At 55.1% G+C, this 14,450-nt stretch overlaps 1 protein-coding gene across 33 annotated transcripts in view; it reads right to left on the reverse strand.

Annotated features, from left to right (window-relative positions):
• Positions 1 to 261: 261 nt before the first annotated feature.
• The window catches only part of ARHGAP27 (Rho GTPase activating protein 27), a 39,576-nt gene continuing 25,387 nt past the window's right edge, over positions 262 to 14,450 (reverse strand). For 7 of the 33 annotated variants that reach the window (XM_045374629.3, XM_045374625.3, XM_045374624.3 and 4 more), the window contains 16 exons: positions 12,393 to 12,791; positions 11,703 to 11,885; positions 11,381 to 11,461; positions 11,225 to 11,308; positions 11,050 to 11,115; positions 10,811 to 10,878; positions 10,401 to 10,491; positions 9,470 to 9,574; positions 4,311 to 4,409; positions 3,275 to 3,386; positions 3,023 to 3,145; positions 2,841 to 2,939; positions 2,561 to 2,638; positions 2,337 to 2,471; positions 2,097 to 2,202; positions 262 to 1,987 (listed from right to left, as the gene is read on the reverse strand). In XM_045374629.3, coding sequence (XP_045230564.2) covers positions 1,810 to 1,987; positions 2,097 to 2,202; positions 2,337 to 2,471; positions 2,561 to 2,638; positions 2,841 to 2,939; positions 3,023 to 3,145; positions 3,275 to 3,386; positions 4,311 to 4,409; positions 9,470 to 9,574; positions 10,401 to 10,491; positions 10,811 to 10,878; positions 11,050 to 11,115; positions 11,225 to 11,308; positions 11,381 to 11,461; positions 11,703 to 11,885; positions 12,393 to 12,791 — 2,007 coding nt within the window. In that variant the 3' untranslated portion in view covers positions 262 to 1,809. Of the gene's footprint in view, positions 1,988 to 2,096; positions 2,203 to 2,319; positions 2,472 to 2,560; positions 2,639 to 2,840; positions 2,940 to 3,022; positions 3,146 to 3,274; positions 3,437 to 4,310; positions 4,410 to 9,469; positions 9,575 to 10,400; positions 10,492 to 10,810; positions 10,879 to 11,049; positions 11,116 to 11,224; positions 11,309 to 11,380; positions 11,462 to 11,702; positions 11,886 to 12,392; positions 12,792 to 14,450 lie in introns of all 33 variants that reach the window. The other 26 variants (XM_074019924.1, XM_045374631.3, XM_074019923.1 and 23 more) reach the window with 10 other exon arrangements.

Here is a 14,450-nt window from a genome sequence, read left to right on the forward strand (position 1 = left end):
GTCACCAGTGGGGTAGCCAAGTGGCAGCTGGCTGCAGGGGTTATGGACAGTTTGCACACACAGACTACAATGTCCACGTATGTGCCCGTGAGCCTCTGCTTGGGGGAGGAGGGCTCTGTGGGTGGGAAGATGAGAGGGAAGGCTGAGCCCAGGGCCTGGCCTTCTCCCACCACCACATTTGGGCATGGAACTTGGAAAAGTCAAAGACGTTTAAATTAGAACCTGGCCTTCCAGGTCATTATCAAGACACATTTGTCAAAGTAGGAGAATAGAACATATTTTATTTAACAGTTGTTAGCTTGATTGATAACTTTTAAATATTTAGACATATGGTGTGACGCCCCCGTGTGTACCCTCGCCCTGGCCCTGCTGGCAGTGAGGTGGGCTTGGGTCAGCCTCACCTGTCAGACCACAAGCTCCACCAGGGCCCGTGCAGTGCCCGTGCCCAGAGCACAGCACCTGGCACAGAAGAGCGGACAATAAATACCAGCTGTGAGAAACAAATGGGATAATCCAAGCCAAATGCTTGGCATGGTGCTAATGTCCAATAAATATGAGCTGTCATTGTCTGTTGAATAAATGAACAGGTGGGTGGGAGGGGCTGGGGGCCAAGAGCCACAAGCTGAGGTGGCTTGTGTCTGAGGAGGGAAGGGACCCGCTGTTCCCTGGGATTCATGTTTCCTTTCTTGAGGTTGTGTCCTCCTTCCCCACACCCTGCAGGCCTGCCCAGCTCTTCATGGCAAAGCGGGCCCCAGATGGGCATACTTGTGTGTCAGAGTGCCAAAAGGGGCTGCAAGCTCCTGCTAGGGCTATGTCCCCCTCCTCTAGGACAGAACAGCTGGGGCAGGTTCCCTCTTTGCCTTCAGGGGCCTCCCCAGGTCCAGACAGAACACACCCAGTTTAGTTCCTTTCCTTTCGCATAGGCCCAAAGGTTGGAGGGTGGTAGCTGAAAGGACTGATTTCCCCCCTACCCAGGCTGTGCTCTGGTGTGGGAGGAGCCTTTTCTGGGGAGTGAGGTCACTCACTGGACCTTGAGCAAGTCACATTGCCGCTGCAGGCCTCAGCATCCTCGTCTGTAAAATGGGATTGTGTGTGGAACTGGTGCATGCCCAGTGGCAGATGTGAAGTGCGCACTTGGTGAATAGGAAGAAGCCTGGCACAGAATATCAGTGGGTCGGGGACAGCAGAGGCCCGGGACCCCCAACAGGAAAGCAGATGAAACTGGCGCACAGCCAGCCTGCGAGAGGCTCAGGCAGGAGGTCATCCTGAGGCCTGAGGAGGACAGCTTCAGCCGCCCACACTGGCTCAGTCCTGTTTCCACAGTACGGAAGTGGTTACAGCTGCTTCATGACTGGACAGTGCCGGCACAGGGTCCACAGGGTCTCTGTGAAGGCCTCCACGAGGTGAGGGCCAGAAGCAGCCAGGAAGCCCCCCATCAAACTCCTCCCCCCAGCATCCACCATTCCAGAAATTCCAACTGTCACCCCAACACACACTATCGCGCACGCACAGTAGGAGCGATGGAATAGAGAAAAAACCTAATTAACCCCCAAATAGGACGTGATGGGTGGGGGGGGAGGGGGGAGGGGAGAGGGGTGGCGGGGGTGATGGGGAGTTGGGAGAAGGAATCACATTTTGCAAACTGCCCACTAGGGGTCACCGTACCCTCAGAACCGAGGGTGCAGAAGTCACACCTGCCTGCGGCTGTGCCCTGGCGGAAGGTCCCAGAGAGAAGGCCGGGCTGCGTGGCCTCCGCCGCCCAGCTTGTGTGGCAGGCCCTCGGCCGCCGCCCCAGTCGCAGGCCCGCAGTCAGTGCGGCGGGAAGATGTCCGCGCACTGCTGCAGGATGAGCTCCACCACCTGGTTCTGGAACACCATGGTCATGGGCATGCTGGTCTCTTCCACCTCTGGCCGCAGCAGCGTGGGTCCGAACACAATTGCCACGCTCTGCACCGACATGCGGTTCTGCTCGCCGTGCTCGATCACCCTGCGGCAGGGGTGGGTGGGATCATGGCTCCGAACTGCAGGGAGGCGCAGGGGGCTCCAGCCGGGACCTGGACCTGCCTCCCCCTTCCCGCGCGGCACTCCCGGCTCACCGGCAGAGGTGCTGGAAGAGCATCCGCAGAGTGTCATGGTTGGGGGCCGGCAGCGAGCGCACCAGGTCGCGCACACAGCGGCTGCGCTGGGCCTGGTCCTGCAACTCTGGGTGAAGGAAGGTTTAGAGGGAGGGAGTCGGAACTGGAGGTAGGGGGTGTCGGCTGGGCGAGGGGAGCCTGCTAAAGGGGTGGCCCGCCACGCCCCTTACCCCATCCGCCCCACCTGCCCCAGGTGCTCACTGATGGCCGCAATGAACTGGCGGAAGTGCGAGAAGGGGAAGAGGGGCTCGGGCAGCTCCCGAAAGAAGAGCTTCAGGGCGCCGGTGATAACGTGGACGTCCTCCCAGCGCCCGTCGTCCAGGTCAAGGCGCTCATCTGTGCCAGAGGAAGGGAGGACGATGGAAGGGAGGTCAGTACCCCTCGCGCCTTCAGGCTCTGGGGCAGGGGGTGGGGACGGGCCTCACCATGGTCCACCTTATAGCGCAGCTTCTGGATGGTGGCCAGGTTTCCACTGATGCGGTACAGCCCGTCGATGTCCAGCCCTGGGGCAGAGGGAGGCGCTGATCCCGGGTTTCGGGGTGGGGGTAGGGTGGGGCTACGGGTCCCTGCTATGATTCCCAGTCGAGGCCTCCCGTACTTTCCCCCTGGACCCTGCTTCCATCCAGGGGTCTTCAGCCTGCGGTCCTGGCAGGAGACCTGCGGGCACCCCAATGCCTGCCTCCCTCACCCCCACAGCACACGTACCGCGGGCCTCGACGGCACGGATGCACTGCTGCACAAAGCGTGGCACCCGGCTCCTCTCGCGCTCACACAGCGCGGCCAGCGCGCAGCCGAACACCTGGTCTAGGGGAGAGGCTCGTCAGTTCCCGTCCAGCCTGCGCCCCGTCCTGGTCCCCGGGTCCCTGCCCCCCGCAGGCCTCGGGTACCTTTGATGTAGCCCTTCTCCCGCAGCGACTGCAGTGTGGGCCGCCTCTGGAGGAACTTGCGGAGCTTGTACCGGACCTTGCTCAAGTCGCTCTCCAGGACCCCGGGGCCCAGGGCGGGCGCGGCTGCCGCGGGGGAAGGCAGGACTGAGTCAGGAAGCAGCAGCGCCGGAGCAGGCCAGGCAGGCCCCAGCAATCACCATTCCCCAGGAGAGGTCTCCTGGGAGCCCCCAGCCCATCCTGCCTTGCGCACACCTGCATTCGGCCGCGCGTCCTCCTCTTTCTCCTGCCAGCTTCCCAGGCGCTCACTCGCCCCGAAGTCCACTCTGCTGCTCTCGCTCTCCTCCTCTGGGGGCAGCTCTGCGGACTGGATTCCCATAGCCTCAGAAAGGTGGGGCCTTGAGCCAGCTTCGGGTCCTTCCAGGATGGGGCAAGGGACCCGAAATGCACTCCCAACAGGCATGGCCTGGAGACCCTCAGCGAAGAGTCCTCTCTTCCCTAACCAGGTTAACTCTCCTTACCTCCACCAGTGAGCCTGAGAACATTCACCTCCCTTAGCTGCATGGAGCCCTTAAGGTGCAGACAGTCATCCTGTTCTCCCACACCCCTTCCTATCCTGGCAACCCCTACCCACCTGGAGCCTTCTTCCTCTGTTTTCCTCAGTTTCTCTAACTAGGTCAGCATTCCTCAATACGTGGCTCCCAGTTCTGAGCCTGCACCTCCAGCTGTGGCCGGAGCACTGCCAACAACTGTACCAATATCACCTCTCTGGCTCTGGATTCCTACCTCCATTAATACAGCCAAAAGCTGCACTCAATGTTGGCTCATAGGGAATTAAGGGTCAAAAAGCCCCAGGTCATTTCCAGGTCAGTAGTTGTCAGAGAGCCCCTGTCCTAGCTCTACTTATGCAATTGGCATTTTGAACCCTAAAAAAAATGGTCGACTATTCAAATCAATCCTTTAAAATTTTATCTGCTAGTTTCAGCCTGCCGTTGGTTGGCTTGCAGAGTATTTACTTGGCCTTCTGCTTCCTGTGAAGTGGGAAATTCCTTTAGAATGCGCCCCTACCGTCACCTGGAGAGTCTTCCTGCAGCGCCAACCCCAGGGCTGGATTCACAGACTTACAGAAGGCAGTTTCTTCAGCAGCCTACCCTGCCATCCCAGCCATTAGTGGGGGACTGCATTTACATTTCCCACTGATATCTTAGAGCTCCCTGAGCCTGAGCAGAAGGCCCCACTCTGAATGGCCACCACCTCCCCACCACCCCTAGAGGCTCTGGGCTCTGCTTACCAGCTCCTGGATGCCCTGAGCAATGGCCTTATGCCAGGTGCTGATGATAGCCTCCGAGTCATGCTGAATCAGGTACTCCGAGCCATCTCGGCTCCGCAGCTGGAGGGACACAAGTCACTGGGTCATCTCTGGTACCCTGGGTCTGCCCTGGGGGTAGGCACTCAGAGCTTAATGGAGCAAGGGCCTCACCCCAGGCCAAGTGTTGGATCTTCTGCCTCGCTTAAAGCAGTGGGTGACAGCGTCTCTGTGTTACAGATGAGCAAACTGAGGCTCAGCAAGTTTTAGCTGCTTCCTCATGGGCACACAGCTAGTGAGTGATGAGCACAGAGCTGCATGGCTCAATTGTCTGGTACACTTTCCCTCCCCCATCTTGCCTCCCCGCAAACCACAGAACATGGCAGGCCTCATGCAGAGCACTGGCCTGCAAACTAGGTGAAAGAAAATTCCTATGTGAGGCCAGGCACGGTGGCTCACACCTGTAATCCCAGCACTTTGGGAGGCCGAGGCAGGCTGATCACCTGAGGTCCGGAGTTCAAAACCAGCCTGGCCAACATGGTGAAACCCCGTCTTTACTAAAAATACAAAAATTAGCCGGGTATGGTGGTGGGCTCCTGTAATTCCAGCTACTTGGGAGGCTGAGGCAGAAGAATTGCTTGAACCCAGGAGGTGGAGGTTGCAGTGAGCTGAGATCACGCCACTGCACTTCAGCCCGGGCGACAGAGCAAGACTCCATCGCAAAAAAAAAAAAAAACCCAGAAACTTCCTATGTTGAGACCCCTGTCTACTAGAAGCAGCAGTGAAAATAGGGAGCGAGGATTTGAAGGCAGATCATGGCTGATCCCAGAGAAAGCAAGGTCTCTCCTTGCCCCTCCCCATACACACACTGAGGACTCAGAAACGTTGTCCCACCTTCTGCAGCCAGGAGTTCCCACCACCTCCCACACTCCAGCCTGGGCAGCACATCTTCTGTTAGCCCACTTCACCATGAAGAATAAATTAAACAAAACACCAGATGGAAACTTGCCACCGCAGGACTGATGCTCAAAGCCCTCTCTGAGTTGGATGGCAGCTTAGATGGATCCCTCATCAGCCTCTGGCTCTGAGGACCCAGTGTTCCAGGTTAATGTGAATGTTTAGCTGCAACAGCTCATACCAACCCTGCCCTTTCGGTTCAGTGAGAGTCAGAGACAACAGAAACTGTCTCAGACCTCAGGACACTACTTCTAGAATCAGAGTGGACTGTCTTTGGCTGTCCTTTAAAACTTATACTTGAAGACTATTTAAACTGCTTTTTAAAATGAAAAGAGGCTGGGCACGGTGGCTCATGCCTGTAATCCCAGTACTTTGGGAGGCTGAGGCGGGCAGATCATGAGGTCAGGAGATTGAGACCATCCTGGCTAACACGGTGAAACCCTGCCTCTACCAAAAATACAAAAAATTAGCTGGGCCTGGTGGCATGCACTTGTAGTCCCAGCTACTCAGGAGGCTGAGGCAGGAGAATCGCTTGAACCCGGGAGGCAGAGGTTGCAGTGAGCCGAGATTGTGCCACTGCACTCCAGCTAGGGCGACAGAGCAAGACTCTGTCTCAAAAAAAAAAAAAAAGAAAGAAAGAAAGAAAAGAAAAGAAAATGGCATATTGCATCCCCTAGCCCTCCCCTGCAAAGGATAGAGAACCTTCAAGAGGCAGATAACACAGCCTCACTCTAATCAAAGCAGACAAAAGAGCCCTGCTCAAGATTATCCCAGAGAATGGCTTGACAACACTTCTAAAACAACAGCCATGATTTTTGGCAGCTCTCTCAAAACATAATCAGTTCACATTTGCAAGTTTCACATAGAAGGCAAAGCTGTATCATTACATAGCAATGTATTTCACAAAATATTCGCCCCCAGCCATGCCCATAATCCTAGTGCTTTGGAAGGGCAAGGTGGGAGGAGTCCCTGAGACCAGGAGTTCAAGCCTGGGCGATATAGTGAGACCCTATGCCTAGAAAAAAATTTAAAAATTAGCCAGGCATGCTGGTGTGCACCTGTACTTCCAGCTGCTCAAGAGGCTGAAGCGGCAGCATCACTTGAGCCCAGGAGTTAGAAGCTGCAGTGAGCTATGATCAGGCCACTGCACTCCAGCCTGGGCAACACAGTAAGACCCTATCTCTAAGAACAAACAAATTAACAAAATATTTATCCTGCTGACTGCACAAGCAAATGCTAGCAGCTTTCGGCGGACTGTTGCTGAAGTTTTCTCTGACTTTGGGGTGACTAGGAAGACCTGCTGTGAAAATTTCCTGGGTCCAACAAAGCCATCCATCCTGAATGATATAAAATTTGGGGCTATCTCTTGAGGAAAACCCTGGAGCTGCCTACAGGCCACCCTGCATGGAGGGAGGATGGCCAGCAGTCAACCAGGAGGCAGAGGCTCGTGATTTCCACTCAGGCCTGCCCACCTTCCCACTGGCCTGAGCAGCACCTGCCTTCCAGTCCTTGCCAGCAAAGACAACTCAGAAAGCCCTATTCTGAAACTTTCATCAAAAGCCCATCAGTGATGACCTTCATCGAGAACTGTTTGAAGGATATCCCTATCCCTCAAGTAAGGGGAGAAACATGCCTAGCAAAGGTGATGTCTCAGACCGGGCATGGTGGCTCATGCCTGTAATCCCAACACTTTGGGAAGCCGAGGTGGGTAGATCACCTGAGGCCAGTAGTTTGAGACCATCCTGGCCAACATGGTGAAACCCCGTCTTTACTAAATACAAAACAATTAGTTGGGTGTGGTGGCAGGTGCCTGTAGTCCCAGCTACTCGGGAGGCTGAGGCAGGAGAATCACCTGAACCCAAGAGGCAGAGGTTGCAGTGAGCCAAGACTGCGCCACTGCACTCCAGCCTGGGCAACAGAGTGACACTCTGTCTCAAATAATAATAATAATAATAACAACAACAACAACAATAATAATGGCGATGTCACTCCTCAATTTAACACCATGGCAGATATTGTTAGTTGATCACAGAACTTAACAACAACAACAACAACAACAACAACAACAATAATGGTGATGTCACTCCAACAACAACAACAACAACAACAACAATAATAATGGTGATGTCACTCCTCAATTTAACACCATGGCAGATATTGTTAGTTGATCACAGAACTCTACCCTGCCAAGCCCAGAGAAGGCTTCAGAATTCTTCTCAAGAAGGTTCCAGGCGGCTGGGTGCGGTGGCTCATGCCTGTAATCCCAGCACTTTGGGAAGCTGAGACGGGTGGATCACGAGGTCAGGAGATCGAGACCATCCTGGCTAACACGGTGAAACCCCAACTCTACTAAAAATACAAAAAATTAGCTGGGCATGGTGGCCAGCGCCTGTAGTCCCAGCTACTTGGGAGGCTGAGGCAGGAGAACGGCATGAGCTCGAGAGGCGGAGCTTGCAGTGAGCCGAGATGGTGCCATTGCACTCCAGCCTGGGTGACAGAGCAAGACCCCGTCTCAAAAAAAAAAAAAAAAAAGGAGGGCTCCAGGCTGAGCACCGTGGCTCACACCTGTAATCCCAACGCTTTGGGAGGCTGAGGCTGGAGGATCACTTGAGGCCATAAGTTTGAGACCTGCCTGGGCAACATAGTGAGACCCCATCTCTATAAAGACTAAAATTAGCCAGATGTGACGGAATGCGCCTGTAGTCCTAGTTACTTGGAAGCCTTAGGTGGGAGGATCACTTGAGCCCATGGGCTTGTGGCTTTAGTGAGCTATGACTATGCCACTGCACTTCAGGCTGGGCAACAGAGCAAGACCTTGTCTCTAAAAACAAAAACAAAAAATAAAAACAAAAACAAAACCTCACAAGACTCCAGACCTACTCATCAGAGTGGCTCATGAGATGAAACCAGTTTTCCAACTTTACTTTGTAGATATCCTGGCTCTAGAACTGAATGGAGCTTGGTGAATAATCAGGAAACGATGCACTCAGGTTCCTTGCAGAATTGCTTTTTCTGAGCTCAGACATGAGGTCACGCTCTTGGCCTTATCATAATGATGCTACCTGAAGCAGCCCCAGATCCTGAATTAAACCTCCTTGGAGCTGTTTTGCGGGGTACCTGCCGCGTGCTTCTAGATCCCATGTTCATGGAGCTACACACAAGAAATTTAAGAGTGAAGGCTTAGGAAAAAGCTTTGATTCCCTCAACATCTGGGTGGGTTTTATTATTTTTTCAACAACAAAGAGACATGCACCTGACAGCCCTTCTCTTTTCACCTCCCCTAGCAGCAAAGTCAGAGCTAAATTTTCTTCAGTAACCACCACCTTAGTACCTCATCTCCCCCTAATTCCTCTCCATCTTGAGTCCCATCTCTTACTTGTTTTTTGCGGTCCTGGCTTTTCAGTGAATTTGCCAGTTCACCACACGTTTCTGTTGTGAACTGCCTCAAACCTTCTAGGGACTGAGGTCAGGGTAAGAGTAGTTTAAAAACAAGACAACATGTGGACAGTGAAGGGTGTGGCATTGGGAGTACCCTTCCTTCGTCTTCTCTCCCTTCCTCAGGGGGTAGCATGGTAGTCTTCTCCACTGCCCTGGTTTACTCACTGGGGATGCAGTCCAGTCAGAAATGGGGCTCTGGCTCAGGGGCAGGGAAGGGGACCTGGGGAGAAAGAGGTTTCCCAACCAGGCCTGTCACAGTAAGCAGCCAAGGACACGGAGCCTCCTGTCTCTCTCAGGCTGGGATGAGGGCTGCCATTCTAGGCATTAGAATTTCTTCTCTCAGAGGCCCTACTCCTCACCACCCTCCAGGGCAAGGATTATTATTAACTCAACTCCTGGAGAGGGAACTGCAGAATCTGTGATGTTAGAAACACAGGACAGGTCCCCTGGGGTTGGGGGGCAGCATTGGCCTTGAGCCCCGAGAATGGTAGCCCCAATTCCTCCTAGGTCCTCCTTCTTGGAGCTTGCCTACAGTAAGGGTCCCAGAGCACTGCCAACAACTGCACCAATATCTCCTCTCTGGCTCTGGATTCCCACCTCTATTAATACAGCCAAAAGCTGCACGCAGCGTTGGCTCATAGGGAACTAAGGATCAAAAACCCCCAGGTCATTTCCAGGTCAACAGTTGTCAGAGGGCTGACAGGCATCACTAAGCCCCTTCCCTCCTTCTCCCCACCCTGGCTACTTACCTCCAGCACATTCTTCCTACTGGATTTGTCTTTGGGGGCCCAGGAGAGAGTGGCCCCCCTCAGCTCCACTGTGTACTCGGGGGTGGAAAACTTGGAAGGCTGCCTCTGTGGGAGAGGGAGGAAGGTCACAGGGAGCCCTCAGATGTGTCTGCTGTGGCACTCTGACCCTAGGAATAGGATGGGGTCTACGGCATGGCCAAGAAACGACTCTGGGGAAAAGAGCCCCAAGGGTTCCTGAACCCAGACCCTGATGCTTCTTAACCACAGAGCCTGCTGGCTGGCCTGTCCACTGCTGTCCACCCGTCCAGTGGAGGACAGGAAAGGAGTGCAGTCTGCATCCCTGCAAGCAGGTATGCCCGCGCCCAGCCTCCCTGCCCTCCAGACTGGAGCTGGCCACCCTCAAGACTGTTCCCCATCTCCAGTGGCCTAAAACTACTTGTCTTGGAGTGAAGCTGCCAGCATCACCCCCTTCCTGCCAAGGCCCAGCTCCTCTGACACTCATGGACCACTCTCTCAGACCTCGTCATCTCCAAGCCAGATTAGATAGAGCAGATGGGGGCTGGGCACAGTGGCTCACGTCTGTAATCCCAGCACTTTGGGATGCCGAGGTGGGCGGATCACCTGAAGTCGAGTCCAAGACCAGATTGGCCAACATAGTGAAACCCCATCTCTACTAAAAACACAAAAATTAGCCGGGCCTGGTGGCACATGCCTGTAGTCCTAGCTACTCAAGAGGCTAAGGCAGGAGAACTCAGGAGGAAGAAGTTGCAGTGAGTCGAGATTACACCACTGCACTCCAGCCTGGGCGACATAGCGAGACTCTGTCTCAAAAATAAATAAATAAATAAATAAATAAATAAATAAATAAATAAATGTAAATAAATAAATAAAAGCAGATGGGGTGGTCCCTGCCTTGAGGGCCTGGCCTTACCAGGCCGCCTGCAGCTGAGGTCTTTGAGTCCTTGAAGAATGTCAGGACGCCACCCTCCAGCACAGTCCAGGAGGCACTCCAATGCTTCTTTCTAGGTGGGGGTGGGGAAGTTGGGGTGGCAGGACTTAGATTTGGTCCTGGGTTGAGGGCCCCTCCTACCTCAGGAACAAGTCAGAGCTTAGGAACACAGGCTAGGGCACCCCACTATGAGGGCTGAAATCCTGACTCTAACACCTAGCAGCCAAGGGACCTTGAGCAAGTCACTTTATCTCGCAGTGTCTCAGTGTCCACAGAGGACCACTCACGAAGTTGTTGTGAGCATTAATAAGAGCCTGGCGTATAGGAAGTGCTCAGTGAACACCATCACCAAGGCCCACCCTGCCCCGGCCTGGGTGTAGATGGGCTCTCACCGGAGCCGCTTTCCCTTTTCCGCCGTCTTGGTGCGATGGAGCACCCCTGCCTTGTCCAACGTCTTGGTCTAAGAGAGAAAAGAGAGAGAAGGTACAAGAGTGGGTAGTTAAGGGGTGAGCTATGGGGAGTAGAGGCTGGTCACCTGCTGAGCTGCCACTCTCTATGGTCTGGGCCCATGGCCCCACTGAACCTTCCTCGCCAGCCCCACCACCTGGCTGGGGGTAGGGGTGATGCCTACCCTCACAGCAGCTGTGGCTGGAGAGACTTCCTCCCAGCTCCCAACCTCATCCAGCTCTGCAGGGACCTGTGGGGAAGACAGATATGTCCTGCCCAGTCCCTTCTCCCAGGACCTCCAGAAGCCCCCTAGTGCTACTGTGGTGGTCCTGCCAGGACCTCAATGGCTCCTCCCCTACCTTCTCCTCTGGAGGGCTGGCCTGGGCTGGGGTGTCATCATCCTGGCTGGATTTATGGATGCTTCGAGGGGCAGGGACAGGGACCTGGGGAGAAAGACACAGTCGTATGTGATCTCTTCCTCTCTCCCCAGCACCCCCCTTTCCCCAGGTTGTTACCTGGGGCAGCTCCCATCGAACGGAGGAGTCCTCTGGATTGTAGAAGTATGGCTTCCCGTAGGGGTCCTCCAGCCTCACCCACTGTGGGGAGAGGAACGGTCAGGGCCTCCCGCCCCGCTCATGAGAAGGGAGGAAAAGGTCCCCTCCAACCAGGTTCCAAGACAGCACCAGGGAGTCTGGAGGGGCAGGTGCAGGTGATGCGTTTGACGGGTTTAGGCTCTGTGTGGGAGCTACAGTTTAGAGCACTCAGGCGACCTATTAGTGAGGAAGGTTGTGGGGAGGACTCCGAGGCTGGCCGGGTCCATCTGCCCGCTTCGCCTACCTGCTCCTGGGTGAAGTGGTTGGTGTAGAGCGTCTGCTTGTCCTGGCTGATATGACAAGACCAGCCGGGGGGTGTGGTCAAGGGAGAGGTGGGGACGGGCTCACCAAAGGAGCCCACGGGAGAATAGTCCTCCTCGGGGTAACTGGTCAGTGACTCGGGGTAGTCCGTCTCCGGGGTGGGGGGCTGTGGGGAACAGAAGGTAGAGTCAGAGGCTCTGATTGCCAGCACTGCCCGCTAGCCCTGCCGTTTTGGACCAGGCCCACCCTCTGGCCGTCTGGTCCCTGGGGCTGTGGGAGCAGGAGGTAGAGTCAGAGATACTCAGAGGTAGCTCCGCCCACTCCAGCCCCGCCCCTCACCCTCTGGTCCCTGGGGCTGTGGGAGCAGAAGTCGTCAGAGGCACTCAGAGGTAGCCCCGCCCACTCCAGCCCTGCCCCAACCCTGTGCTCCCTGGGTCCATAAAACAGGAGGCGGGATCAGAAGTGCTTAGAGGTAGCCCCGCCCACTCCAGCCACGCCCTTCACCCTGGGGTCCCTGGGTCTGTGGGAGCAGAAGGAGGAGTCAAAGGCTCTCAGAGGTAGCCCTGCCCACCCATCACCACCCCTCACCCGTGTGTCCCTGGGCCTCTGGGAGCAGGAGGCAGGATCAGAGGAGCTCAGAGGTAGACCCGCCCACTCTGGCCCTGCCCCTCACCCGCGGGTCCCCGGGGCTGCCAGGGCTCAGGCCCGGCTGCATCTCGAACTCCTCCTCGGGCTCGTTCTCGGCCTCGTCCTCCCAGGCCGTCTCGCCCGTCAGCGGGTTGTAGAAGAACACTCTGCGGCTCTCCTCATCCCAGTACTGGCCCCACTCGGTCTCGAGGCTCACGTGGCTGTCCACCGAGGCAGGGGAGGTGGCTGGGCTGGCGGCAGCCTCAAAGGGCGACTCCCAGGTGGTAACTCCCGTGTCTGGATTGTAGTAGTAGGGGCGCCCGGTGCCCGCGTCCGTGTGCGTCTCCCACACTGGGCTGGGGAGGGGGACCGCAGCAGCGCTCGGCGAAGTGGCCCGGGGCTGCCTCTCTATGTTCGCGTACACGGGCTCCGGGGGGTCGTCCACCTGTGGGAGGAAAAAGGAGGAATTTTGTGTTTTCAGAAACCTTCCAAAATGCTAACAGAGGTCCCCTCTGGGCAGTGCGATTATAGGGGTTTGTTTTTATTTTCTTTAAACTTTTCTGCAGCCTCAAAATTTTGTACAACGAAGCTTTTTAAAAATCACAGAGGTTCTTCTGTTGACTGTGACAACATCACTAATATGTAAACTCCCTGAAAGGGGAAGCGCCTGTTTGAAGTGGCCTCTCCCTGAGCTTTAGCCCCGTGGGTGACCTTTGAAAAGTCACACTACCTCTCTGCCTCAGTTTCCTGGGTGTAACATGTCTGCTCTGCCCATTCCGGAAATTGCAGTGAAGAGTGAATGAGGAAATGCTCTTGGAAGTGCTTTGTAAAGTATTCAGTGCCCCAGATGGGTGGGTCAATTACATTAACTATATTTATCAATAATAAAAAAACATTGATAACCCAGTTCTCACAACTGTGAACTCACAGAGGCAAGTCAGAGGTTGGGCAGGAACTGAGAAGTGGCCTGGGGCATGCCCCTGTTTGTGGTGCCCATTCAAGGCCCTGCTGCATTCTTTTTTTGTTTTTTTGGAGATGGGGTCTTGCTCGGTCGCCCAGGCTGGAGTGTGGTGGTGCAATCTCGGCTCACTATAACAGCCGCCTCCCGGGTTCAATCTGTATTCTTAAAGCCCCATTAAGAGTTCCCACCCCACCTCCCTCCCAGCCCAGAAAGCTCTGGGACTGGACTCAGTACCGTGTCTGGATTTGGGAACTGAACTTTTCAAGGTGAAGTTTGCAGGTGTCAGAACCAATTCCAGACAAGAGAGGGAGAGAGGACAGCCAGATGGGCTGGAGAATGGAGGGGCAAAGAGAGGTGAATCATTTTCCCACACTCCAAAGGAGAGAGGGCAGCTGGGGGTTCAATCACATAGAAGATAAACCTAGCCATGCTTAAGCCTCCCAGAACAGAGGCTCTCTTGATTCACACCTCAGAGCTCCCTGCTGGCTGCAGGGCAAAGTCTAAGCCCTTAACCAGGCACAAGAGACAGTCCCCTCACCGGCCTGTGCTTCCACTATTATTTCCTGCCACTCCTTGCCCCTTGCCTTGAACTTTATGCTCCAGTAGCACCAGTTGCTAGAGGTTCCCACCTTCCCTGCTGTGTTTCCTCCAGGCCTAGGCTCATTTGCAGCCTGTCCAGGCCCATCTCCACCCCTTTTTATGCCTGGCTGACTCCAATTCCTTCGTCAGGACTCAGCTCAGGTGCCAGGTTCCAGCCTTTTCCCGAGATTCCCCCCATCCCCGTGCCCCTACATTCAGCCCAGCACCCTCAGTCCCACAGAGGGACAGACGACTACATTCTCGAACCCCAGGCAGCAGCATGGCATTACTACTATTTTCTTTTTTCTTTTTTTTTGAGACAAAGTCTCTCTCTGTCATCCAGACTGGAGTAGAGTGGTGTGATCTCGGCTCACTACAACCTCCGCTTCCCAGGTTCAAGTGATTCTCATGCCTCAGCCTCCCGAGTAGCTGGGATTACAGGCGTGCGCCGCCACACCTGGCTAATTTTTGTATTTTTAGTAGAGATGGGGTTTTGCCCTGTTGGCCAGGCTGGTCTTGAACTCCTGACCTCAGGTGATCCGCCCACCTCGGCCTCCCAAAGTG

This window comes from Macaca fascicularis, chromosome 16 (genome assembly GCF_037993035.2).
Source record: "Macaca fascicularis isolate 582-1 chromosome 16, T2T-MFA8v1.1".
Classification (NCBI taxonomy): domain Eukaryota; kingdom Metazoa; phylum Chordata; class Mammalia; order Primates; family Cercopithecidae; genus Macaca; species Macaca fascicularis.